Source organism: Lutzomyia longipalpis, chromosome 3 (genome assembly GCF_024334085.1).
Source record: "Lutzomyia longipalpis isolate SR_M1_2022 chromosome 3, ASM2433408v1".
Taxonomy (NCBI): Eukaryota; Metazoa; Arthropoda; class Insecta; order Diptera; family Psychodidae; genus Lutzomyia; species Lutzomyia longipalpis.
Window position 1 is genome coordinate 19,949,574 of NC_074709.1, and position 25,834 is coordinate 19,975,407.

The 25,834-nt window shown below is 37.6% G+C and overlaps 1 protein-coding gene across 1 annotated transcript in view; it reads right to left on the bottom strand.

Annotated features, from left to right (window-relative positions):
• Positions 1-25,834, bottom strand: part of LOC129792516 (uncharacterized) — a 119,258-nt gene continuing 93,424 nt past the window's right edge. The window contains exons 4-9 of the mRNA XM_055831615.1: positions 7,988-8,262; positions 5,998-6,174; positions 3,699-5,731; positions 1,369-1,948; positions 1,146-1,281; positions 1-1,062 (exon numbers count right to left, since the gene is read on the bottom strand). Of these exons, the coding sequence (XP_055687590.1) occupies positions 689-1,062; positions 1,146-1,281; positions 1,369-1,948; positions 3,699-5,731; positions 5,998-6,174; positions 7,988-8,262 (3,575 nt within the window). The 3' untranslated portion in view covers positions 1-688. The remainder of the gene's footprint in view (positions 1,063-1,145; positions 1,282-1,368; positions 1,949-3,698; positions 5,732-5,997; positions 6,175-7,987; positions 8,263-25,834) is intronic.

The following is a 25,834-nucleotide window of genomic DNA, read 5'->3' on the forward strand; positions in this document are numbered from 1 at the left end:
TTTGTTTTTTGTTTCGATCGTCACATTGTATACAGTTTTTAAGAAAATTCTTGGCTTTCAGTCTTTGTACGCGAAAACAGACATTTTTTCTCACCATTATTTTCTCACCTTCTGCATCTTTTTTTTTTGATTTTTATTGCATTTTTTTTTATTAACCCACTTTGTCATTTTTTCCTTTCTTTTATTTTATTTTTTTTACTACAAAAAACCTCTTGAATTTATTTTTCTCTCGTTTTTGCTTTTAAGATCACTTTTTCCTAATTTTTTTTTTTTTCATTTCATTTCATAACTCAAAATAATTTGCAATTAAAAATTGAAGAGAAAAAAAATTTGATTCTACATTTCACATTTGACCAATTTTAAAACAAACTAAAGTCATAAAATGTTGGTATATGAGTATGCATATTTTTTCACTAATTCTTGTTTTTTTTTTGTTTTAGAAAATATTCTCTCTTTCTCTCTCTCGCTCTCTCTTGCAAAGTGCTCGCTCTCTATTTCACAAATTTACACATTCTATATAAAATTGATTGTTTAAAAAAAAAGAGAAAATATATATTTTTTGTATTTTAATCTAGAGAAGTGGGGGAGGGAGGGTGAAAGTGCATTGACCAAGAAGATCCCATCGAGACGGAAAAGAAAATAATCGAACACACGGCGTGTCGACGAAGGATGTTAATTGTGGTTGTCCTCAGGAGGACGATACTTGATCTTCAGGCGGAGCCTCCACAACCACCATCACACCACCCCCTCCTTGTTGTTGTTGTTGTTGCTCTTCTCCCTCATCATCACCACCTTCCCCAAGTCCCGCCACAGTCTTTGAGTCCTCCTCCTCTTCATCCTGCGCTTCCTGTGTACCCTGCTCTGCCGCTACAAGGCGCTCCTGGAAGCCCTTATCGCTACGACCCTCCTTCACTTCATCCCAATACTGAAGGCTCTCCTGGAAGTGCCTCAGAGCGCCCCCACATGACTCACGCACATCCACATCGGAATCGCAAACAAGACGTCCAATCACCTCCTGGATGCGCGTCTTTTCCTCTTCCATCGAAGCCTTTGTGAAATGCGCTAAAACCAATGAAATTCAGTTAACAACAAAAGTTCGTTAGAAATATTCAAAAAGTGTTCCTAATTCAGCAAAAGAAACTCACGATGATTGAGAACAGTCTTGAAGAGGCATCGTCCAACAACGAGACGAACATTGGGAACTCGATCGGTGGACAGGATCAAAAGACGTGGAAGGATGTCTCGCACAAAGACCCTCATATCGATGAAATCCTCCTCAACCTTTGAGGAAAAAAAGTCAAATTAATATTACAAATTCTTCCTGAGAAGCAGTTCCAACTTAAAAAAAAAATCAGAGAAGGTACAAACCCATCGATGGACGAGGCGTACGAATGTTTGACGATTCCTCCAGTGACCGCTCTCACCACACTCCTCCGTGATTGCTTGGAGGAGATTCGCAAAGTCCCGCTCGTGGCATGTGCGTACCCTCACGACGAGCGCCTCAAGTGCCAACTCACGAACACGATGCACCTTATCCACGAGCATTGCCAGTGCGTACGCCGTGAGGTAGTTAACACACTCAACGGGCGCATCATTGCGATCGTACATTTGCATCAGTGACAACACAACATTAATGAAGCTCTCCCGCACGTGGTACTTTGTCTCATTTGCCCGATGAAAGTCCGCCAGGCAGATGGGAAGCTTCGCAATGACATCCACATGCCGTGTCTCATCCACCGTGGACAGGAAGTTGTGCACAATCTTCAGTGCTTCGCGACGGATACGTGTGACATTGTCGAAGAAGCGCAAATAGAGGGGTAAGAGGTGATTTGTTGCATTCTCACGTCCCACAATTAGGGCAATGTGATAGAAGGAATTGATCACCACATGACATGCCTTCTGGTTGGCGCACAATTTCTGCAGTGTACGATGCAGGAGATGCCAATTTCTGCGAGGGAAATTACATTTTTGTTTTAATTACTGTTGAAAGGCTTTCCCAAGTTATCGATTAAAAAACGATTAAACGATTAATCGTTGTGATTTTGCATTTGCCGTCCCTCTTCTTTTTCTTTTAAATGTCAAATTGTATTGCAAATTCAGTGGGGAAGAAGGGAAACAAATTGAATTAACTTTAAATACAGACTTAAGAAATAAAAGCTACGTTAATGAGGATATTAAAAATTCTATTATATCGATGATTGGGCCGTATTCAGCGACCAAGAAAATTTCAGTACAATTTTCAAAGATTTCAAGGATTTCTTGATCGCTGAAAAAGGACCCATTATCACTTAAAAACTTTCCTTTAACATGTTTGTCTGTTATTGATTCTGAATGGAGGAAGGTATTCTCTGATGAGACATTTTGTGATTTGGCAACGTTCATTGGGAAACCCGGAAGTAAAAATATTAACTTAACTCGTCGGGAATCGGGAATTCACTTTTGTTTTCAATTAAGTACAAACATTCAAAAAAAACAGGCATAGATATAATGGATCAAAAGAAAGAAAAATGCACAAAAATTCTGAATGATCAAATTATTAAAATTTTGGTAGAAGGGGGCAAGACGAACTGTACGCGCTTTTTATACGCGTCAAGAATAGTCAATCAAAATGACAGGAGGACCAGGAGCTCCCCCTGTCTCTTTATGAATTTAAGTCAGTCGTTCACCAGCTCTTGATCAGTCAGGGTGGCCGGAATTATTCTTGTGGCATTTTTTCTTTATTTAAATTAATTATAATCTTTGTAGAGAGAGTGAAGTAGTGAAATATATTTATTGATGAAGGGAATTGTTGGGAGTTTCCTTCCGGGTGCAGAGTGTCCATTGGAGACGGAATTAGGGCGTTGGATCCGAGGATTTTTTTGATCCTCCGGACCCGGATGTTCACTAATTATCTCACTATATAATTCCAGGTTGGACATAACTCAATCACGCACGCATTCACACATTACTCATTCACCATTCTTTCTATCTTCCACATATACAACACAAAGGTTGGAAAAAGCATTCATACACTCACGCACGCATCTCAATCACTCACCATTCATTCTCTGTTTCATGCACACCACACAAAGGTAACTAAACGCCCCAACACGAACGATTTATAGAATTCACAGCATCAGCTTGTGCTAAGTTCTTATTTAATGTTTTGTAATTTTTCCTTTTTGAGTTACTTTCCACCCTTTTAGGACCGTTAGGATTCCAGCGGAAATGAATAAGGTAAAAATAATAATTATTGGAGGTAACTTAAGGCTTAAATAAGACATTTTTGACAAAAATCCCGACAGAAATTTTCAGTTTTTCATCCTTCCTGATCTTCTGAGCCCTTAGAGATGTTTTCACAGGATCAGGAAGGATGACAAACGAGGCATTTCTTAAACGGATTTTTACCAAAAACGTCTTATTTGAACTCAAAGCAGCCTCCAAAATTAATTTTTATACATTTCATCTGCTGGATTGCTTACGGTCCTTAAGGATTAACCTATTAGAAACTCAATGTTGTATATGAAAAAGCATAGGAGGCGGCGCAAACATGTCTGCAAATAGTTGTCAAAACTTACGACGGGAAAGAATTGTAAGATTATTTAATGAAAGAGAATTTTATGACAAGTTAGCAAAGACAATTCAATGCTTATCACGTTAATTTTACTCTAAATAAGACAAGAGAGCCAAAACAAAAACAAGAAGAAGAATATACTTACTGTCTGCCCAATGTTAGGGCCACAGCCGGAAATGAATAGGCACAGGCAATTGACACATCAGTCTCATCGGAATTGGCCTTTGTGATGAAACTCTGAAGTAGATCGGGCGGAAGAATATCCTGTTTCAGGAGTGCTGGATCAATGTAGCCATCAGTCATGTGAGATCGTGTCTTCTCCAAATCCATCTCCCTATACCCCGAATCATCGGGACTTTCGGATAAATTGTGCATCGGTAGGGATGCCATGGATGTATCATCGAAGGCTGGCGAAGGCACGGAAGATCTTTCGGACTTATCGCTGCTACTTATGGAAATCTCATCAATTGTCACCGTCTCGGGGGCAATGTACCAAAAATTGTGCGAATTAAACTCCTTCGCATCATCCTCATCATCATCCGTGATCTTCATCTCACACAGACGCTCACAGCACCAATTCTCATTGGAATCCGTCGATGTTGACAGACACATTGCATTCGAACGCACAAGAAGTGTCTTCCGGACGCAAGCTTCCGAAATATTTTTGCGAAACATCACGGACTCCTCCGTGGAATCGAGTACAACGCAACTCTCACCACACGATGGGTTATCATTGAAGTCCGCCACGACATTCTCATTGCTATCCGCATCGGTTGTACCACGTGAGAGAACCTCCGCAAAGGTGGCACGTTTCCCAAAAGCAGCTGTTGGAAATGTCATTTCACTCGGAGCATTCTCAATGGAAGCTGTCTGCGGTGGTTCTGGGAAATCCTCCATTGTACTCTCTTTGGCCTCCTTCCACTCTTGTTCCACCTGTAGCTTCATCTTACGCTTGTTATTATTCTCAATTGCCTTGTTTACAATCTCAGTTAGTTCATCCGGTGTGTCACGCTTCAGTCGTCGTTGCATCCTTCGATCGCGCACCATTGGATCCATCCTTGCACGGACCTCTGCAGCCCTTTGGGAATCATCGGAAGTTGCACAACCAGCAGATTCAACATCTGTCGCCGCTTCTTGACACGAACTACCCGCCTGCATTGGTGCAATACTTGCAACAGGCGTTGATTCGGCTATTAGAAAATCTTGCACTTGTACATCCTCCTCTTTCTCATCATCCAAATCCGCTGGTGGTGGGTGCATTGGTTGATTTTCCGCTTCAAACCTTGCAGCCTTCCTTGCTTGCTTCCTCTCCGAATGCGCATCTGCCAGCTTCTGCCACAGCTGTGGTGCCTCCTCTTGTAGATCCCGCAGAAGTTCCTCCATCTCCGTACTCGATTCCTCATCACTATCATCATCATCCTCCTCCTCCTCTGGCAACAAGGGGTTCTTTGGAGGTGGAGCTGGAAGTGGAATTGGAAGATTTCTCCTTTGCTCACTTGGATCATCATCAGCACCCTGTTCATCCCTCGATGGACGATATGGGAAGAATTCCGAGAGATTTCCCTCCTCAAATTTTATTCTATCACTTATGATATTCTTAAAGTCCATTATCCAGCAATCAAAGCTCATATTGTTGAAAAAATCCTCCAGTTCACGTCGTCTGTGTGCCTCATCACTACCCGCAAGGTGCAACTTAACCGGAAGATTCGACAACCTAATGTACTTCTCCAGTACCCGACCACCCACATCGAGTGGATAGATAATCTCTTGGTAGCTGGCGTAGCGCTGTGAACCCACTGGGGCACTATATGAACGCCTATCCAGAGTCTCCGTAAACATTTCTTCGTAGCTGGCAAATTTTTCACGTTCAGACTCCTTCTGTAGGCAATCCTTGAAGTCCTCATCAGCCGGATTGGGAAGTGTGAGTTCCATCTTGGAATTTACGTGCACTGTAAGGATACGCGGTGCTGCAAATGTTGCCAAGTAAATTCCCAGCATATCACTTGCCACAAGGAAGACATAGCGATTGGGATCACGAAGGAATCTCTTTATAAGTGGCGCAACACGGTCATTCCTATCCCGTGGTGTGGAGAATAAACTAACTATTGGCAGGATTCTAGCACATTGCTGACGTACACGCCAGCTGGTATCTTTGGACAATTTCATGTAGATTGGCCACTGGAAATTGCAAAGAGAAAATCAGAGCTCTGCTGTAATATTACAGTAGTAGGAAGCTCTCGTGATGTAAGCAACGGTGAGGGCTATTTTTTTTTGTCATGAGACTGTATTAATCTTCCGAATAGAAAATTACGAGAACAGCCAACGTTAACCAGACATCATTGCTCAGGGAACAGTTTTCAAAGGATTATAAGGTAAAGGACAAAGCTAACCGGGACAACGAAAGCCTCCGACTTGAGATTTCCAAAAAAAAAAACAAAACCTACCAATCGGACTTCCGTCCATTCTGAACCAAGAATACGGCAAAACATCCCCAGAGTTCGGACAAGGGCCTGCCTCACGATGCACGGATGCGATGAACCTTTTGTCATTCGCAGAAATGTCGGCCATAGGTATTTTATTGTATTATTGCCGCCAATTATAGGTGCTAACGTGTACATAATCTAAAATAAGGAAATTCAATGTTTTAATTCAAAATACTCTTGGAGGTTATGTTAATGTTCTTTATTTTTTTAAACTTCAACAAGTTTTTATGTAAAAAATTGTAATGGGAAAATTTTATATCATAAAATGGTCAAATAAAACAAAAAATAATTTAAAGAGATTCAAAATGGTTTCCAGGTAAGCTTATGTTTCTAACCTCACTTTTTAAAAAGATTAACGATTGTTCTATGTTTAAACAATCGAAACATTTTCGATGTTTTCAGTGTCACATAACCTTTCTTTTTTTTTTTTCAAAACTAGTAATTGCTTTTAAATTTAAAATTTAAACTCCCCAAAACTGATCAAATCAGCGTGGTTAGAATACAATGCAACCCCTGGGTTAAAAGTTTGGATGTGATGAAAACAAATGCATGGCTTCTGCCAAATAACTTTCAATTTAAACTCCATAATCATAACAATAAACTTTGAGTTCGCAATAAAAAAACGGAAAAGAATGATTAAAAAAAAACAAATATCCAAGAACATTCATCAGCAATGGGGAATAGAGCAAAATTCACAAACAATCACCTATAATCCTTGCACATTGAACCGCTCTGAGACAAGGGACGAATTCATAGAATGTCTAAGCTCATCAAAGCTGGCTGTGATACGAATATCAAAAAAGCAACGCTTCACAGCCACTTTGAGAGTTCAGCCATTCTCAATTTTTCTTCGACACACACAAAATTCCATCATTTTCTGTTCAGTATGGTTTTTCCTCTTTTTTTTTCTCTCTCGCACAATCATCAACGGGAGGAAAAACAAGGAGCAAGAACATGGAGAAATAATACGATATGCCATAGAAGTTGAACTGACCAAAATCGAATCGCTCTTCAAAGCTGGCTGTGATATGAATACATAAAAAACAAACATTTCACAGCCACTTTGAGAGGCGATCCAATTGGAATTTTCATCGACGTACATTCCTCCAGCGCGATGGGGTCACAAACTGTGCAGTAATGACTCAAAAGAATTTCTTCTTCTTCCGCCCGTTGCTAATTCGTACCCAATCAAACTCGTCAAAATGGCTGTGATATGAACATTCTAATTGCAACATAGACCCAACCATTTTGACGTTTCGATCGGACGAGCCGTTCTGTTCTGTCAAGAATAACATCGAAAAAACATAGAAAACTTAAAATTAGACACTTCATATACTTACCTTAAAGCAGATTCCCCTTGAAGTTAATTATTTTCATCCAAGCTCATCAAAATGGCTGTGATATGAGTGAAAACATATTCAGCAACCATTTTGTGAGCTAGGTCAAAAATTAAGTCAAAACATTTCCATGTCAACACTGTATTAATTTTCAAATAAGAAAAATCATCAGATCCGTGAGATTAATCTCCGTAATCTTGATCACTATCAAATTACTTTTGCAAAGATCAATCTTTAAGTCTGATCTCTCATCTTCTTTCTACAAATTCCACAATTAATTATTCATATAGCGTTCACAATGAGTTTAAAAAACATTTTTCGATGTTGTTATTTTTCCACACACCACACCACCATTTTGCCTGAAGATCATTGAGATGTGAATTGCTCATCAAAGCTGGCTGTGATAGATTGCATAAATTAACACTAAAACAGCCAATTTTGATGCCAAACCACATACCAAGTACTTTTTTGCATAAACCTTCTGTCACCATCTTCACATCATTGAAAATCACATTTTTCAGCATAAATCACATAAGAAATTTTCATTGAAAAAAAATGTATTTTGAAAAAAAGAAAAAAAGATGGCGGATGAATGTTTTGAGATTAACGCTTACCTGAAGTAGCTGAAATTCCTCAGTGCTGTCTGATTCAATGAGCTTCTTAATGATGTCAATAAAGTCATTTTGACAGAAGGCCGGTGATGTTTGTAGTTCAAGCAGTAAACTAATTGCCATCGATCGGACACACTCATACGGACTACTGGTGTAACGTAGAACAATCTCAAGGAGGGCATTGAACAGATCACTCTGCATTTTGCTACATCCCAGCTTTTCAACTTTTTCCACCACATTTCGGATATCCTTAATGAAGAACGTTTGATCTTGTTTATCTGTGAGGAAGAAGAAAAAATTTTTATTAGAAGAATGTCTAAAAATTCTTAATGAGTTCAAAAAAACTAAAGATTTATTTTAGGAGGATGGAAAATGTGATTTTATTGCTTAATAAGGGCCAGAAAGTTTAATAAAAATTTTGGTTTTGCCAATTTTTAAGGTTTTTTTTTTGGTTTTGATATTTGTATGATAATTTTTATTAGGTTTTGGTAATTTTAGGTGACTTTTCTTCCGTTTTAACAGTCCTAGATTTTTTTTTCGTTTTTTGACTGTACCAAGCTTTCCAGGGTAATTTTCTTTGGTCTGAAAAGTACTTAAGTTTTTATTTTTATCTGGTTCTAACAGATCTTTCGGTTTTAACAATTCTGAGTTGGTTTTCTTATGTTTCAAGAGATCTAGGTTAGTTTTTTTTCGGTTTTAACAGTTCTAAGTTCAATTCAATTTAAGGTAAATTTTTTCTGTTAACAAAGTTTTACGTCTGTTTAGATAAATTCTAAGATAGTTTTTTTTCGATTTGAATTACTTTTGATTTGATTGTTTCTTTAACCGTTTTAAGTTATCTTTGAGTATGACGAATTAAACAGAAGTTTTAAAAGATTTTGGCATTTCTAAGTAGGTTATTCTCTGGATTTTAAAGTTTTTCATCAGTTTTCTTCGTTTTTGATACTTCTGATTTCTTTTCTTTATATCCATTAAACATCCATTCGAATTCAATTAAAAATGATCATGAACGTCATGAAAAAGCATAATTTATTTGCCCCTTTGATATTTTCCAATAAAAAGGAAAATGTTTCATAAATCTTTTTATTTGCAATTTAATTTATTTTTCATTTTTACTAAACCGTTAATTTTGTAACTTTTTAGTGCTATTTTCCTCTTTAAAATCTTCCCATACCCTCCTGTTCGCGTATACATATTTATTAAACTGTGGTTATCTTGCATATAAACTTTCCCATTAACTTTCACTAAATTACTATACCCGATAGAAGGAAGATTTTCCCACACATCCCATCCCTTTTCCTTCCGAAGTATTGCCCATCTTGTGGGAAAATTGAGATGTGACAAACTTTGTCAATCATCGTGGTTTGAAAATCTCTTTCTCTGCCTTTGGACGGGGGCTCTTTTGGAGGAGACATTAATTTGCAGCCTCTCCCCCCATATACTTGTGTGTGCATCGCTCAAGCTTATAATCCAGGATGGAGAGAGATGGGAAAATTTTCCACACCACCATCCAATTATTTTCTCACTCATACCACCACCTCCTTTTTCGTTTAAATTTCCATGCAAGATTGTACACGTAAGATTATTTACTATAAAGTTAATTCTAGAAGAAGAGACAATATCTTTATAGAGAAAACCTCTTTCACTCGGGAACGCAAAGAGAACAATATGAAATAAATCACACACGAGTGCTTGATGCTACTTTTTTTTGTCTTTTCTTTTTCTTTTCCTTCCTCCCAATGAGACATCTTCAATTACCCAAGCTCTTGGTGTGGTGTGCCGCCATATCAATGTAAAAAGATGTGTGGCGAGAGAGAAAGAGAGAAAGAAGAACACCTTCATAGATCCAATTGGGAGAAATAACACGGTGAGAAACAAGCGGAACGTAAACTTTCAATTAGAGGGACAACAACATTGTATATAATCCGACCGAAAACTTCCTCCATGCCGCATATAAAGAGTATTTTCCGCACACATACATTTATTGGTCACCCCAGTACCACCATCTACCCCCATCCTACCTACCACCCCTCACCCAGTCAGCCTTCCGCATTTCGCACAAGAAGTGGATAGGAAACCACGTTAACTGCCACTTAAAACCGTACACACACTCATATATTGTATATAAACCAACTATATTTCATCCTCGAGCAAGATGATGGAAAAGTTCGTCCGGAAAATTATGTGTCCCAGCCACTAAAAGCTCTTGTTGCTGCTTCTGCTGCAATTTCATGGAAAACCAACCCCCGCACAACATTTTGGGTGGGGTTTTTGGCATCCACTTGTCGGTCTGAGGAACATTCTCACAGCATCTTATAGAGCGTAAATGATGATGGTTGAGAATTTTGTAGCCCTCATTCGCTACAACAAGAAACATTCAACATTTTATTCTTTTTCCACTTTCCCGATAAACTTTGGTTGACTAATGAAAATCAATAATTTGTTTTTTTTTTTGGAATTGAATGAGAGGGTAAAAGACCTACAAAATGTTGAGGTACATACTTCGTTGATTGAGGAAGATGTAGGATTGTTATAGTAACTACACTCAGAAACATTGAATGAAATTTACTACTCAAACAGACTTACGATTCCTTAAGAAAGACTTAAGTTTTCTGAAAATATTTAAAGTTTTCTTTAGAATGTCTTAAGTTTTCTTAAGATTTTTTTAAGAAAAATCTAAGAATTTCTAAGAAAAATTTAAGATTCTTTAGTTTTATTAAGCAAATCCTTAAATTGCTTAAGTAAATCGAGCAAAATGCATATTTTTTATGATTTTTACGGTCTTATACAGCCTGACTAAAGAAATCTTATGTTTCGCTTAAGAAAACTAAAGAATCTTAAATTTTTCTTCAGAGATCTTAAGATTTTTTTTCTCAAAGAGTTTTAATAAATTTTATGAAAACCTAAGTCATTTTTAAGAAATCTTAAGTCTGTCTGATAAGTGAATTTCTCCCATTGTTACATAAACGAGAAAAAATCAAATTAGAAAATTAATGACTAAGAAAATTCGTGGTTTTCTAAGAAATAAACATTTAAAACTATAAAAATAACAAAACGTAATTTTCCAAAATAGTATTTGAAACATTTCTAATTAATAATTCTTACTGAATGTTCAGGGAATAGAAAAAGTTTCTTTTTTTTCACATTTTGAAACCTGATGAAGGGAATAATATTTCTCGAAATTCAATTAAAAAAATCCTCGAAAATTAGTCAAAGTCAAAACCCAAAGTCAACAAAATTTGGAGAATAAAAAAAACCACAATCTCTGCTGAATTTTCGTCAAATAAGCTTTTTTATACCTTCAAAATATTTGGTAAAATTCCAAGAGAATTTCCATTGGATTCTAATCTACTTATGTATATTCTGAACAGGTTAACAACAACACAACAACAAAAAAACCAAAAGGATTTGCAACGACAAGACGCGAAATGAAAAGTGCTTAGTATAATAGCATTTTCATCTAAACTTCATTCAACTTTAGCCAATTTTGTGTGCTGATAAAAGTCATCCCAATAAACGGTGCTTTCGCCAAACTATAGGGAAAATAACGTTTAGAAGTTACGGAATTTCCTCTTTATTCAACTAAATAAGTATCATTTTCATCATACCGCCCACGGGGTATGATCGAGCATCACACACATACCCCAACACGCTTGAAAGCTCATGTCAGTATGTTTGGACAAATGGGCGGTGGGGGATGAAGGAAAACTCACTACTGATACATATTATTATGTAGGTAGAGAAAGAAAATCCAATGAGGTGCTCTTTCCTGCTATGAAAGCTTAGAAAATATCCACCCCCACGTTCATCCCCACCCTCTCACACCCCCACGAAAAAAAGGGAAGTGGCAAAGAATAAAAAGCAAATAGAATGACTGTCAAAAATAAATTTCCATGTGTGTGAAAAACACACCCTGACGTCACACAAAATAACAATAACACACCCCATTTTCCATACTTCTCATTGCGTGTACTAATACACAACGTGTAGAACCCTTTCTACCACCCTCACCCCTTGGCTATATATTTTTTTGTTTTGTTTAATATCACCGCACACACACCAAAAATCCCCAAATCATCCCTGCCAACAACCTTCAAATAGATAGAAACTCTCGCCACAATGTGGGTGGTGCGGAAAAAATCACTTGCGTGGGGCAAAACAATCCACACACACACACCCCCTGAGTACGTTCCTGTTGCAGCTTAAAGCTCCATCGTAAATCACTCGAAAAAATTACTGCAATTTTCTTCACACACAACAATGAAGAAAAAAAAAGTGATGTTGATTTTTAACCAAGTATAAAAATATGTATGTATATAAAACATCCCCCAAAGGGTTATGGGAAAAATTCTAAAGGGAAATCACAGCGAGAAAATTGCAAAAATGTTGCAATTGCAATTAAAAGTCAAACTGAATTATATATAATGTGGTGTAAGCTTTTGCACATACTTGTCACATGTCAAAAGAAAGCTCAATAAACCGGCAATATCATGCAACTTGCATTGAATTTTCTTCCCAAAAAACCACCATCTACGCACTTTTTAATGGAAAATTGATTAAAAGAACTTATTTATTTGGGAAATTTGAGTTTTTTTGTTAGAAAAATGCTTTTTCAAAATTTTTAAAAACTTTCTAAAAAAAAACTTTTTTCTATGATGAAAAGAAAAGCTAATATTCTTGAGAATAAAATCACAAAATTGTGCTTAGTTAGAAAAAAAAGAACGAAAGATGTTGGAAAATGAATTTTTCGCGATTGAATGTTGTTGCGCATTTTCTTCACGCCTTGCACTACACCCTAAATTGAGGTTATGTCACGCTGATCCACTTTTCCACCCCCTCAACATACATTCACTGAACATTTTGTGCTCTCTCTTGGTGAAAACACCCACTATCATGTCTCATAGGCATCGTTGTGCCCGCTCACTTGCGTCCCCCCCTTCCTTCTCGCATAAGACGAAGAGAAATTCCAAACCACCCCCACATACAATTTCCATCAATTTCAAATGTTCTTTTTCGCAACGCACACACAACCCACAGATGGTTGCTAACGAAGAATAAATTCAAAATGTTGAAACGCAGAGAGAGAGGTCCTCTCATTCAAGGCAAATTCAAGAAAAAATATTGTCCACCATCTCCAGAGAAAAAAATCTGAGAAAACATTCTTATTTTTGAAGAAAAATTCAAAGTTATTTAAATAAAAAGCTCTTAGGGTGGGGACATTGTGCGCCTCTCCCCACCCACCCTAATCACCAATTAAAAAAATATATATATCAAAATTACTAAAATAGAACAAGTTAATCGTTATTATCGGCATTGGGTCTAAATATAGAAATTTTCCTTTGAATTTTTAATGAAATTTTCTTATTGAGAAGAATTTTCCAAGTCGTCAAAACAGCGTCACGGAAAGAAAAAAATCTCTTCCAGTGCGTGGAAAAGACAATTGGCGGAAAGAAAAAAAAACATGGGGGATTGTTTCAACCCCCTTTATGTGAAAGAAAATTCCCATCACTTTTCCAATTCATTTCACCGAGGAGAGGGAAAAAAATAAATAAAACACCCAATAGATAAATTCCATCAGTGTCCTCCATTGAATTTTCTTTTCCAACTACGGAGAAAACATATAATTTTTCCAGGGAAATTGCCACATTTTCTTCTCCCGGAAACTTACACGCTTCATTCACACCACTTGATGGATGGAAAATATGTGAAAATTCTTGGGAAAACTACAACACAATTGTCCGCAATGAAAACATTCGCAAATACCTCAAAATATTTGCACTGAAAAAACTTTGTCACATGAAAAATTAACGTTTCTTTTAGGGAAATACCGGATAAAAATTTTCTTCCGGAAAAACACTTTTCACTATCACGGGAAATTTTGTGAAAATGTGAGAGCAGTTGAGAAAAAAATGAAGCATTTTTCGCACGCCTCGATGCCGTATAAACACACACACTTGCACGCACTTGGTTTTGGTTGGAAAATCTCTCCGCTTTTCCCAACCGCTCCCCCTTTTGAAAAGGAAAACCCCCAAATAGAGGGAAATCAAAAAAGTCCCTTTTACCACTACACGAAGAAATTCTCCATATATCCCATATATAGACACACACTATTACATATTTAGTTTGCTAGGACGAGTCGACGTGGTACCTTCGTCTTTTCCTACCCACCATATATGTATAATGCTTTTCCACCATATTTTCCCCACAAACGACGCAATATTTTCTCTCAAATATTACTTCTCACAGATGCGCGCAACCATCCCCCTTCGAAGTGAAACTTTTCAACATACTATCCCCGGCATACTTAACGGTATTTTCCGAAGGAGTTTGTTCGGTTAAAAAGCTCTCGCAGACACACACACACACGTACAAAACTGCGCTTGTACATTTTCCGGGTGGAGAGTTTGTATTTTTCCCCCCGTGCCGTGCGGTAGGGAAGGGAAATGCGGTGTATGTGGTTTCGAATTATTCACATTTATCACCATCGACAGGGTCATTAATCAAATTCTCAATGCCCAAAAGCTCTCTTGTTTGACACTTTTTTTTTCCACTCCCTTCATTCTAACTCTCTCTCTCACACACACAGTGCTGAATGTTTGCAAAATTTCCCCCGCAAAGAGTAAAAAAAGCTTTTCGAGCGAGAGAGATAAAATGTGTGCTTCACAAACCTTCAAAGGACATCACTCACAGAGAGATATTTTCAAGTTCCGCGAAAACGCCTTTACGATACCTATATATGTATGTAGCGTGGGGGTAGTTCTCAATAACAGAAAAAAAGCTCTCAACGAAAGCTTCACTCAACACACAACCAATCAATCAGAGACACTTCATGAATGTGGTAGAAGTGAAATGTAGGAGTGTGAAAGGTTTATTTTCCTTCATATTATATGTGAAAATATTGTACATATATAGTACATTCGGTAGTCCTTCGGCTTTTCCACCACTACTACTCTAAAAAAGCTCTCCTCTCCTTCCCATACACACAAACACACAAGTTCAAGCCCTACATGCTAGTTATATGTAGTAGGTAGTAAAAAAGCTAACGGCTCATAGCTTTTCCCTCCCATATACCTCTCGATGTATTGGATAATTTCGTTATGTGGAAAATTTCTTGTCACTGTATTCGTAAATCTACTCTTTTTTTTTTTCTTCCTAAACTAAATCAGCCCTTCCTGATTTTTCTCCTCTCCCCTCCCCCTCCCACCAACCGGGGCTGCCTTCGCGGAAATACACGAACACACATATACATATTTAGGGAGAAAATAGAGTGAGAATTTTCCCTTTTTTGAAGAAACTTTTAAGGGCGTGCGTCGTTAAAATACGAAGACCCCGCGATGATGCCGATTCTTCGTAATTGATCGCTCAAATACACTGAAAAAATTTTGCCTTCTTTTTTTTTGCACAAATAGCAAAAGAATCATTACCACACCCTCATACTTCTCTATGTTCTATCACATCCTCCACCCCCTCAGAGTACACATATCACACACAACTTTTTCACCTATTTCACATTTTCCCATTCCTCCCCCCCCCCCTTCAGTCCTTCATACACGGAAAGTAATATGCTTTTTTGCACCCTTGTAATTTTTTTTCTTCACCATCCCCCTAATCAAAACACCATGAAGGGGGGTGGGAGGATGGTGAGGGAGATTTTTTTGCTCTCCTAAAAACCTTCCATTGCTCGATGATTAGACTCAAGTGGCAGAAAATGTTGGAATTTCTCACCATTTTTCACGCATTTTCCCATGAATGGAGGGTACACGCTTTATATACACAGGGTGGAAATTCATGTGTGACTTTCTTACTTTTCTATCTCACGCACAGTTAGAACTTGTTTGTGGGTTTTGTGTTTTATTTTTTTTTTATTTCTCTCTTTGAGGTGGAGGAATGTTTTGGATTGAAGAATGCTTTTGAATATGGGGGGTGTTTCAAAAAAGGTTGTGGGGTTGGGGGTGGAAATCAGCAGGAATCTACCATGCAATTAGTGCCACATCAGGGGGTGGATGAATGATAATTTGCAAATTTATTTCCACACCCACCACTCCCCCCTTAGACGCTGTAATACACATGTTTTAGTACCTCCGTTGCCATGACTCTTTAGCCATTGATATTTGATTTAATTGAACATTAACTAAATAATAGCCTCTGTGTTTATTAGGTGGATTTATAGGAAAATGCTATGTTTTATTCGATACACAAACCGAAAAATTCTATCAAATTTTGCATAATTATTCTTTGCATTTTCTAAGAGAATAAAAAAAATAAGCAATTTGGAAATGACAGAAAATTGTGATTGAAAAAATCATTTGAAACTCATATTTACTTGAAAAGGCGAATGATATTTTCTATGTTTTCATAGATAAAATAGATAGAAATTAGATATTTTCGACAATAAAAATCGTTCAAATTTTTTTTGTATTCTACTATATGTATATACATAAAACAATACAAAAATTCTTATCCGGTTTTAAAAGTTCCATCATATAATTAACGAGAAAATTCTATGTTTATCCAATACACAAACCAGGAAATTCTATTTTTTTATTTATTTTATTTATTTCAATTTTAACTTCAAAAATATATGCTCGTAAGAAATGATTAGAAAAATAAATTGCTAAACAATCAAAACTTCTATGAAATGTTCCAAAAACATAGAATATAAGAAGAATTTTTCGTACCTTGTAAATTCAACCCTGTTCACAAATGAAAGTCACTTCTATTCAGATTATGTGTTCATTCATATGTCAATGAATCCACATGTAATTTAAATGTTTGAAAAGCTTTCCATTGAATAAAACTTTAAATGACTATTCTAACTATTTATACAACGCAAAAGCTTCACACCCACAAAACATTGTTACCCCCCCAATCCACCCAGGTTCTCTCAAAGTATTAATTTGACGAATTTAAGGTACCTATGTCCTTTTTCGTGGAAAATGCGGTCATTTGTCGAGTCATCGACGCAATAATAACAATCCACAAATTCTACCTCCTCTTCACATCATTTTTATCTCTTCTCCCCGTTCCTTCTCAACCATTCTTTTCACCGTGCCACCCACTCCGATGTGTGGTTGAACTCCCACATCTTGGGGGTGACACTTCAACCCCCTCACTTCTACCCCATGGACCCACCCTTCTTCCTCTCATTTCCCGGACGTGAGAAAGCTTTTCTCTCTCTCTCTCTCATCGTACTTCGCGCGAGAGTACTTTCCACCCACATCATATTGGATGAATCCTTGTGAGAAAATTCACAGCAGTGAGAGCTTTTATGCGAGGGTGAGGGTGGGGGGGGGGGGAGTTGGAAGAACTTCTCTAGCAGAGCATCGTGACAAGTCCACCTCAATAGACGTGCTGGGGGTGAAAGTTCACACTCTCCAACCATGCCTATCTGTCACGTCCCACCACCAAGGCAACCATTCCACTGTGAAATTCATCATCTTCACTCGCTGACGCCTTTTTTAACCCACCCCCCTCATCGCATCCCCCATTGCGCGCGCTTTCCTCCAATGATTCTCGCATATATACGTATGTACTTATTTATATATACGACAAAATGGCAGAAAAGCTGGAAAATTTATATCCTCTCCTCCTAATACTTTGCCCTGTGCCGCTGTGGCGAGTGAAGAGTCGAGAATTTTCACGAAGGACATGGTGTTCATCACATTTTTTGTGTCGTCGTACCACCGCCCCTTTTTTTCTTTCTCATTCCAACACACCCTCCATCCCCTCCCCTTCCCCCATTTTAATTGCCTTCATTCAACGAGAGGCACTCATTTCATGCAACTTTCACATAGAAGCCAAGAAATTTGCAATAACCCTCATTAATGTGAGACATTTTAATTATGGCAGAAATTTAATGCTGGGAAAACATCATGCGAGATGGATAATTTTTTTTTTTGGTTGGTAGTTTGTCCATATATACCCATTAATTTGGAATCATCGATTATTCTGATAGAGTCAACGTACTATGCAGGGTGAATTATGTGGGTATAACATGGCAGTAATTAGGGAAAAGGTTATTAGCTTTTTTTTTGTTTATTTCGTTTATTTATTATGATGTCCTTACAATTTTTGGGGGCTCTTTCAAAGTTGTCAAATAGAAACTAAAAATTTTAGATTTTTTTTGTGATTTTTCTCTGACATTTTGGAGATTTTTCTCTCCTTCTTCAGGTCTCTGATTTGAAAAACAAAACCGTTTTTTTTTTTCAAATTTGAAATAAAAGTATAAAGTCAAGGGGTTCAAAATTAAATAAAATTCAACAATCCAATGTTTCTCTGTTTTCTTATATTTTTTCTCATAAAATTCATCCCAGCATTGAATTCTTTCTTTAATGTTTCTTAAATAAAAAAAAATCATTCTGTATAGACCTTGCGTGTGCCATTGAACTTTTCACCGAGCCTCCAAGTAGTGCCATATTTTCCACCCTAACCCAGACAGAAGTCATCATTCATTTCTGATTCTCCATTGGATTGCTTCGTGGAAGGTGGGTTACCATTTCTGGGGGGTGGGCTGGGTGTGTCCCATCCATTTGCACACTCTTTTCTTGAGAAACCACATGGCACATTCCAGACTCTTTGAATATTCATCCATTTCATGGGTGGAAGCTTCAATTGGGAGACTGATGTGGACAAGAGGTGGGGGAGGTACGATGTCTAATATACCCTCTTAAGTCATCCATCTCCCTCGAAATCCCTCCACCCCCAAGTGAACCACCCTCCACATTGACTCCACAATCTTCTTCTGCCTCAAACCCTGGCATCACTGCGCGACTTCTGGTGTACCACACACACATACACCAGCAGTGTGCAAAAAGCACCCCAAGAGTGGTTGAGGAAAGAAAAGTTCACGGCTGAGTGAGACCAGAAGAGAGAGAGGAGTACTCTTGTGAGAGGAAAATCGGGCAACTTCCGCATCTGTGCAATAAATTGCGATCAACGAGTATCTCCGAAGATTTTCAACATACAATCGTGTGCCAGGCGCACGAGATACTACAGGCAAAATGGGGTATATAGAAGGAGCCCATCCTCACGTTGTGCCAAAGAGAAGAAGAGAAACCATAAATCCATACGGCGACCAACCCTCATACTCCGCACCAAGAACTCCCCCACCGAAAGAGTTTTCCACCCTCGAGGGATTTTCCCATTCTTCGATTTTCCACACATACACACACACAACAGCTAGGGATTTTCAATCTTCTGGGCAAGACCATAAGAAGGGTGCCGTGGTGGTGAAGAGAAATGTATGCAAGAGGAAGATATTTTACTGGGAAATGGAGATTTGTGTGTGGGAACATTGTCATTTCAAGGAGTGGTTTTCACACACAATAGCAATTCTCCTAACTCATCACCTATCGATGTAATATTGAGGGAAAGATTTTTTCATCATTCACACACACACACACGTGCGCATTAGTTTTCCCAAGAATTTTCCCAGAGACATACTGTCGAGACAGCCCGAGTAGACACTGTGATAGACAAGATCAAATTATATTTGGACGAAAGAAGAAGGAAAAAAAAGATGCCGATTTTGGCTTTAATACGGATAAAGTTGATGGGACAGAAAAAACCTTTTTTTTATCCAGAAATATAAAACAGAAAATATTAAATAATGCGTTAAGTTAAATGTTTTAAAAATTTGAATTAATTCGTTAAATGTCAGATTTAAATTATTAGCAGAAAAATTGACAAAACTTTTTGACAGCTGGATTTCAGGAAAATTAAATAAAATTATGTACAAAACTATCTCATAAAGACATTAAATGTAGTTTATTTTAGAAATAATTCGTTTAATGTCATATTTGTTTTTTAACGGAAAATTTGACAGATTATAAACAAATGTCAATGAGAAATGTCAAAAGATATTTTTTTTTGCTATTTCAATATGATTTAATTCAATTTTGTTTACGTATCTAAGCAGTAAGTACCAAAAATAAATGATTCTTTCTAATATAAAAAGACAAAAAGTCGTTAAACTACAACAAATTTGACCAGAAAATTAATATTTTTTTGACAGATATAATAAATAACTGTCAAACACAAGTGTCAAGAGGAATTTTCAAAATTACTTTCAACATCAAACAAATATAAATTTAAATTCATTAAAGGCTTAAGCACCATAAAGGCATAACGGAAAAGACGAGAGAATACAACCACCTCCCTCTTGGTCTGTGAGAAGGGTGGTTTTATTTGCACACTGCAAGTATTAATATTCATAAATATTTCGCAAACTGCTTGAGAAAATCTCATTCTGTTCTCTCTGTGTCACTAACTTTCCCCACCCCCTTTGCCCAGTATAATCTTCATGGTGACACCAGTGGGAATTTCCTTATGAAAAAAGGGAAGAAGGGAAAAGAATCCAAAGAAGAAAAAAGGCAGTCAAGTAGCATTCGTAAAATAATTTTAAATTTAACACACTGTGATATGTTGGGGAACGTGATAGAATTCCCCCCCATATCCCCCATCCCTTCCTACACAATCATTCCAATGTAAGAGAGAAAAGCCAGTGTGTGCGCCGCCAGTAAAAGGACGAAGAACTTTATTGCTTTTCTCATCTTCCCGGCACATTCAAGAAATATCTTTTACCCATCTTTTCCATCTCTAACTTGCCTTTTACTACATACATATATTCCCTCCTCCCTCCCTTCCTTTCTATTTTCTCCATCTCTCTATATATATATATTGAAAGTTCATTGGGAATATAGAGAAAATAGAAGATGAAAGCATGTGAAGGAAGTAGAAAAAAAAGGTGATTCCCTCTATTTCAGGCATTTTCATTTTCCACCCTCCATTGAGACTTTTAACGGAAGAAATTACCCAAGAGGATTGATTCTTAACTTCTTCTTTGCACATTATATTGTGAAGTTAGAGATATGTACGATGAAAACTCAATTGGATACAATTGAGAAATTTCCTGAAAAACTCAATATAGCAATACAACTGTCGTGAGAAACTTAGAAATGTTTGTACGTGTAAGGAAATGTTTTAAAGTTCATTAAATGAAAATTAAATAAGGATAAAAATGTTAAAGTTGCTTTAAAAAGATCTTTAAATGGTGCATAATTATTAAAAAATATAAATAAGAACTTGAATAAGTCCAACTGTCAAAAAAAGTCAAAACTGTCAAAAATTGTCAAAAGTTCAACTGTCAAAAGTCTAACTGTCAAAAATTCACGTCAAACTGACAGATCGATTTTGAATCGTTTTATTTCAAATGTATTAGAAATTTTATAACAAAAAACTCTTCCAAATCGAACTATCAGAATAGCTAAATACTTAAACATTTTATATTTTTCTAAAAGCTCCATCATCAATTCCATTATAGATATTTATTGGAAATATCAAAACGAAGATCTCCCCACACAGAAGTCTCTTAGATAATTTGTAATACAACTTTCAATATTAACCAATAAATACTCTCAGCTGTGCTTTTTGCTGCAACACAAAACAATCACTGAGCTGCAAGCAAATAGAATTGCATTCACACGACACTGTCCTAAATTGATTTGAGTCTAACCTTCAAGCTCAATAATGCATTCGATAGAACGTTTCGAGGTGTTTATAAAAGTATATATAAAATACATTAAAAATAAAGAAGGATAAATAAATCGAGCATTTTAATGCACTTCTTGTGTTTTCACCAATGAACTCCCCATAAAAATGTTATTGTGGTGTTAATTGAGTGTCTTCACAAGAGCTCGCGCGCCGTTTTGCATTCTTTTTTTTTACTCTCTTCTTGAGCTTCTATACGGGCGCATCTCCATGGCAAATTGTCTATTTTATTATGAATGACATGAAAAATATCTCGAAGAAATTATTCGATTTTTTTCTTGCTTTCAAGCTTATCAAAAATGTCAGTGGAATTGCGAGAGAACAAGATGGAGGCACACAAAAAAAGTCACGCAAAATATTGCTGAATGTATACGCAGGAGGGCCGTTTGGGATGATAATAAATTAAAAACAAGAGTATGAATATTGCCCCAGCATTAGACACTCTATATACATAAATATGTATATAAAGTAAAATTTGTCTTTTATTATTCCACTTTTTATCACTCATATTGCTCATTTTGCGATCATTTTCGACGCGCACGCAAAGAGAATCGCCCATTTAGGAGAGCTTTTATCATTGTGGCGAGTGCAAAGTGCACGAGTGACGTCAGTGTGTGGACATAAGCAAAATGCCTCACCATTTTGGGTAGGAGAACACTCAATAATAATAATAGTATTAAGTGCGGTGATGCTGTGCCAGAGAGATTGAAGATTGTTGAGCATATGAGTGGAAATTTCCCTGAGTATGTGTACAAAATTGTTCATAATGGTCATATAGTTTCCATCATTGAAGTAGTTAATTGATAATCACTTAATACGAATTATATAGATAAGAGATTAAATTTTCAATCGTTTGAAGATTTTTCAAATGATCCAATTAGAGATTTTACTCTAAATGTTCAATTTATTGCATTTTCTTAAAGAACGGGGATAAATAAAAAAAATAAACGAAGATTTTCAAACATTTTAAAGAAAGAAGTCAAATAATAAAGGTCAAACTTTAGTAATAAAGACTTCAAACGTTAGGAAAGAGAATGCCAAGCTAAAAAAAATCTATAAAACAATTTAAAAAAACCTTTCAAGTATTTAATAAAACAAACGTTAGAAAAGATACGATAAATGTCGGAAAAATAAATGTCAAATGTTAAAAAAAAGGATTCCGTTAAACAAACAGAAAAAACTCCATGAAGAAAATCTATAATAGGAGTTTCAGACTCTAAAAACCTAAATTACTATTAAAAAAATGAAACGTCAAGCGTTAGGATAGAAATGACAAATGTTAGAAAAAAAGAATGGTGGAAATAAAAATACATAATGGTGCTATGCAGGAAAAGAATGTCAAGAGAAAATGATCATGACATTTTTTCCTGACATTTTTTGTCATTCCCTCTCACTCCCACTAATGTATTTCTGTATCTTTCGTCTTTCTCTGACGCATGCTTCCGACATTTTCATCATTCTTTTCTGTGCACTCAACATGTTTTTCATTTCGTATTATTTTCTCAGTATTTGGGGATATTTTTCCATGAAAAAGGGAAAATGGGCTTTGCTGAAGTGTTCTCAGTGCCAGGAAAGCAGTGAAAAGTGGAAATTTATGGTCATTTAGCGGTCAAATATGTGAAAATGCGCGAAGTGAAAAATCAAAACATTCTTTCCCTGACCAATTTTTACGGGATATTTTTCTGTATTTTCACGACACAACTCACTTCCTGCAGGTTTTTTGGACTTTCCCACAGGTCATCTGCAACAAGGAAGGTCTGTGTGGGGGGCAGGAAAATGCTTCCTGGGTGGTGGAATCCCACCTGAACGCAGAAAAAATTGGTCCGGGAATGACTGTTTTGCTGTCGAAACTTCACTGTTTTCACTTATTTGGACAATAAATACCCCCGATTTTCCACTTTTCACACCTTCACGGGCACTTAGAACACTTCCACAAGTCGCTTTTCACTTTTCCCGAGCTAAAATATCACAATTTACAGAGAAAATTGCAGAGAAAACTAACAAACACGTTGACTTCACAAGAGCTGGAAAAAGAATGTCAGAAAAAAACATCTTCCTGCGACATTCTTTTTCAAGCTCTTGCGAAGTCAACACGTTTCTTAGTTTTCGTCAATTTTCTCTGTAAATTGTGATATTTTAGCTCGGGAAAAGTGAAAAGAGACTTGTGGAAGTGTTCTAAGTGCCTGTGAAAATGTGAAAAGTGGAAAATCGTAGGTATTTATCGGCCAAATAAGTGAAAACTGTGCAGTTTCTACAGCAAAACATTCACTCCCGGACCAGTCTTTCCGCGTTCAGGTGGGATTCCACCACCCAAGAAGCATTCCCCTGACCCCACACAAACCTTCCGTGTGCAGATGACCTGTAGGAAGGTCCAAAAAACCCGCAGGAAGTGATTTGTGTGGTGAAAATCCGAAAAAGAATCCCGTAAAAATTGGTCAGGGAAAGAATGTTTTGATTGTTCACTTCGCACATTTTCACATAATTGGCCGCTAAATAACCATAAATTTCTACTTTTCACTGCTTTCCTGACACTGAGAACACTTCAGCAAAGCCCATTTTCACTTTTTCATGGATGTTGGGATGTTACCTTAAGAATGATACGATAAAGAAGAATAATTAGAATTGGATGACCGTCTCCTTTCCCTTTCCCTTCTTCCTCTCCTGTACTGTCCTCCACGTACCTTAAGAATGAGATAGCAGAGAATAGGAATGAATGCAGAATGCCTGCGTGCGTGAATGGGATGTGCATGAAGTGTGAATGGAGTGTGAATGAGTACCTTTAATGAGAAAATACAATTTATTGGAGCTTTCCTCCGGTTCGAATGACGCCGGAATTCCTTTGCTGGAGGCTGCCAAATTCTTGTAGATCCTCTGGGTTTTCTCAGGTACAGTGGCACTTTGAACTCATCAGGCACAGCACACACAAACTGGGGATTTTCCCACACTTAGGCCACAGAAAGAAAATTGGGAAATTGGGGAAAGACTGATTTATTTGGAATTAATTGGGCGGGACCTCTTTTCTTCTATCTCTTGGCAACAACTGTATTTTATTTGAAATTTCTCTTTGTGATTGCCACAAAGGATAAGTTTGTCTATTTCCCGCACTATTTCAATTTGGCGCCACTATGCAGGGGATTTGCCATAAGAATTGGCGCCAACACACTGCGGGGGGAAATTCCTGCATCCTTGTGCATCTCCGAGACTTCCTGTCTTGCAATGGATATCCTTCCAGGTGGCGAAAAGTCCTCTCATGCACTCCTCGTGCAATCAACTTGTAAACCTTGCGCACCTTTCCGATTCCACAGCATTGACAGACAGCTGCGACATGTCCTCGGAAGTTTTCCCACAGCACGTTCGGTCCGTGAATGGGTTGGTGTTTACATTGTAAATTTCCGTGAATCAACGTCAAAGTTGGGATGCAGACGGAAAGATTCTTCTCATCATTGTGAACTTCCCGCTGTTCCATCCCTGCCGGAGTCGATTCTGATCGTCTGACATCATCGAGTTGTGGCAGTCCAGCTGGCATTGGGACTGCTGGGCGCTTGCAATTGCTGCCGAAGCGCATATTTCTGATTGCAACCCTTCGAATAGACGAATAAAGGTTAGAGTTTACTGTCGGATACTCACGGGATTCCATCCATCCAGTCCAGCAAACTGCAGATGTGATGATACACAGCTGAGAGGGTCTCACGCAGATGTTCCTCCACCAGGCTTCAGGGGATAATTTCAGCCGTCTCTTGTGTGTCCAACAGAGCCAGAAATTGAGGAGATCTTCCACGGAGATGCCACTTGATACACAATCTGCTGGATTTCGTGTTGTGTGCAGGTATCTCAAATTCCCAGTCGCTGTCAGTTGTGGGATCACGGTAAGACGATGCCTCACAAAGACCTTGCAATCAGCAGGAGATTTGAATTGCCACTTTATACACACTTTTCTCCAACAGCACGGGATGTTAATTTTGGCTGGATCTCGCGCAGAACTCCACAACTCCAATCGTCCGGAACACATCACCACGAAGCTGAGCTGAGACATCTTTCCCATTCCGGGAGTTGAATGCAATCGCCATTCCGGGAAAAAGAGCTGCCTGGTTGCAGTTGTGATGGATGTAAATTGACACACTGTTTCCGTGCATGGCAAATAAATGAGGAAAACAGTCCCTTTTGATTTGCCTTTCATTTGACTGCTTTCATCCTCTGTCTGCTGGTCGGGACCAGGAACTTCAAAGTACGATGAGTAAGGAAGAGGGCTGCGGGGGGATTCCAATGCGGACGTGACCAGTTCCCGCAGACCAGTCAAATTGT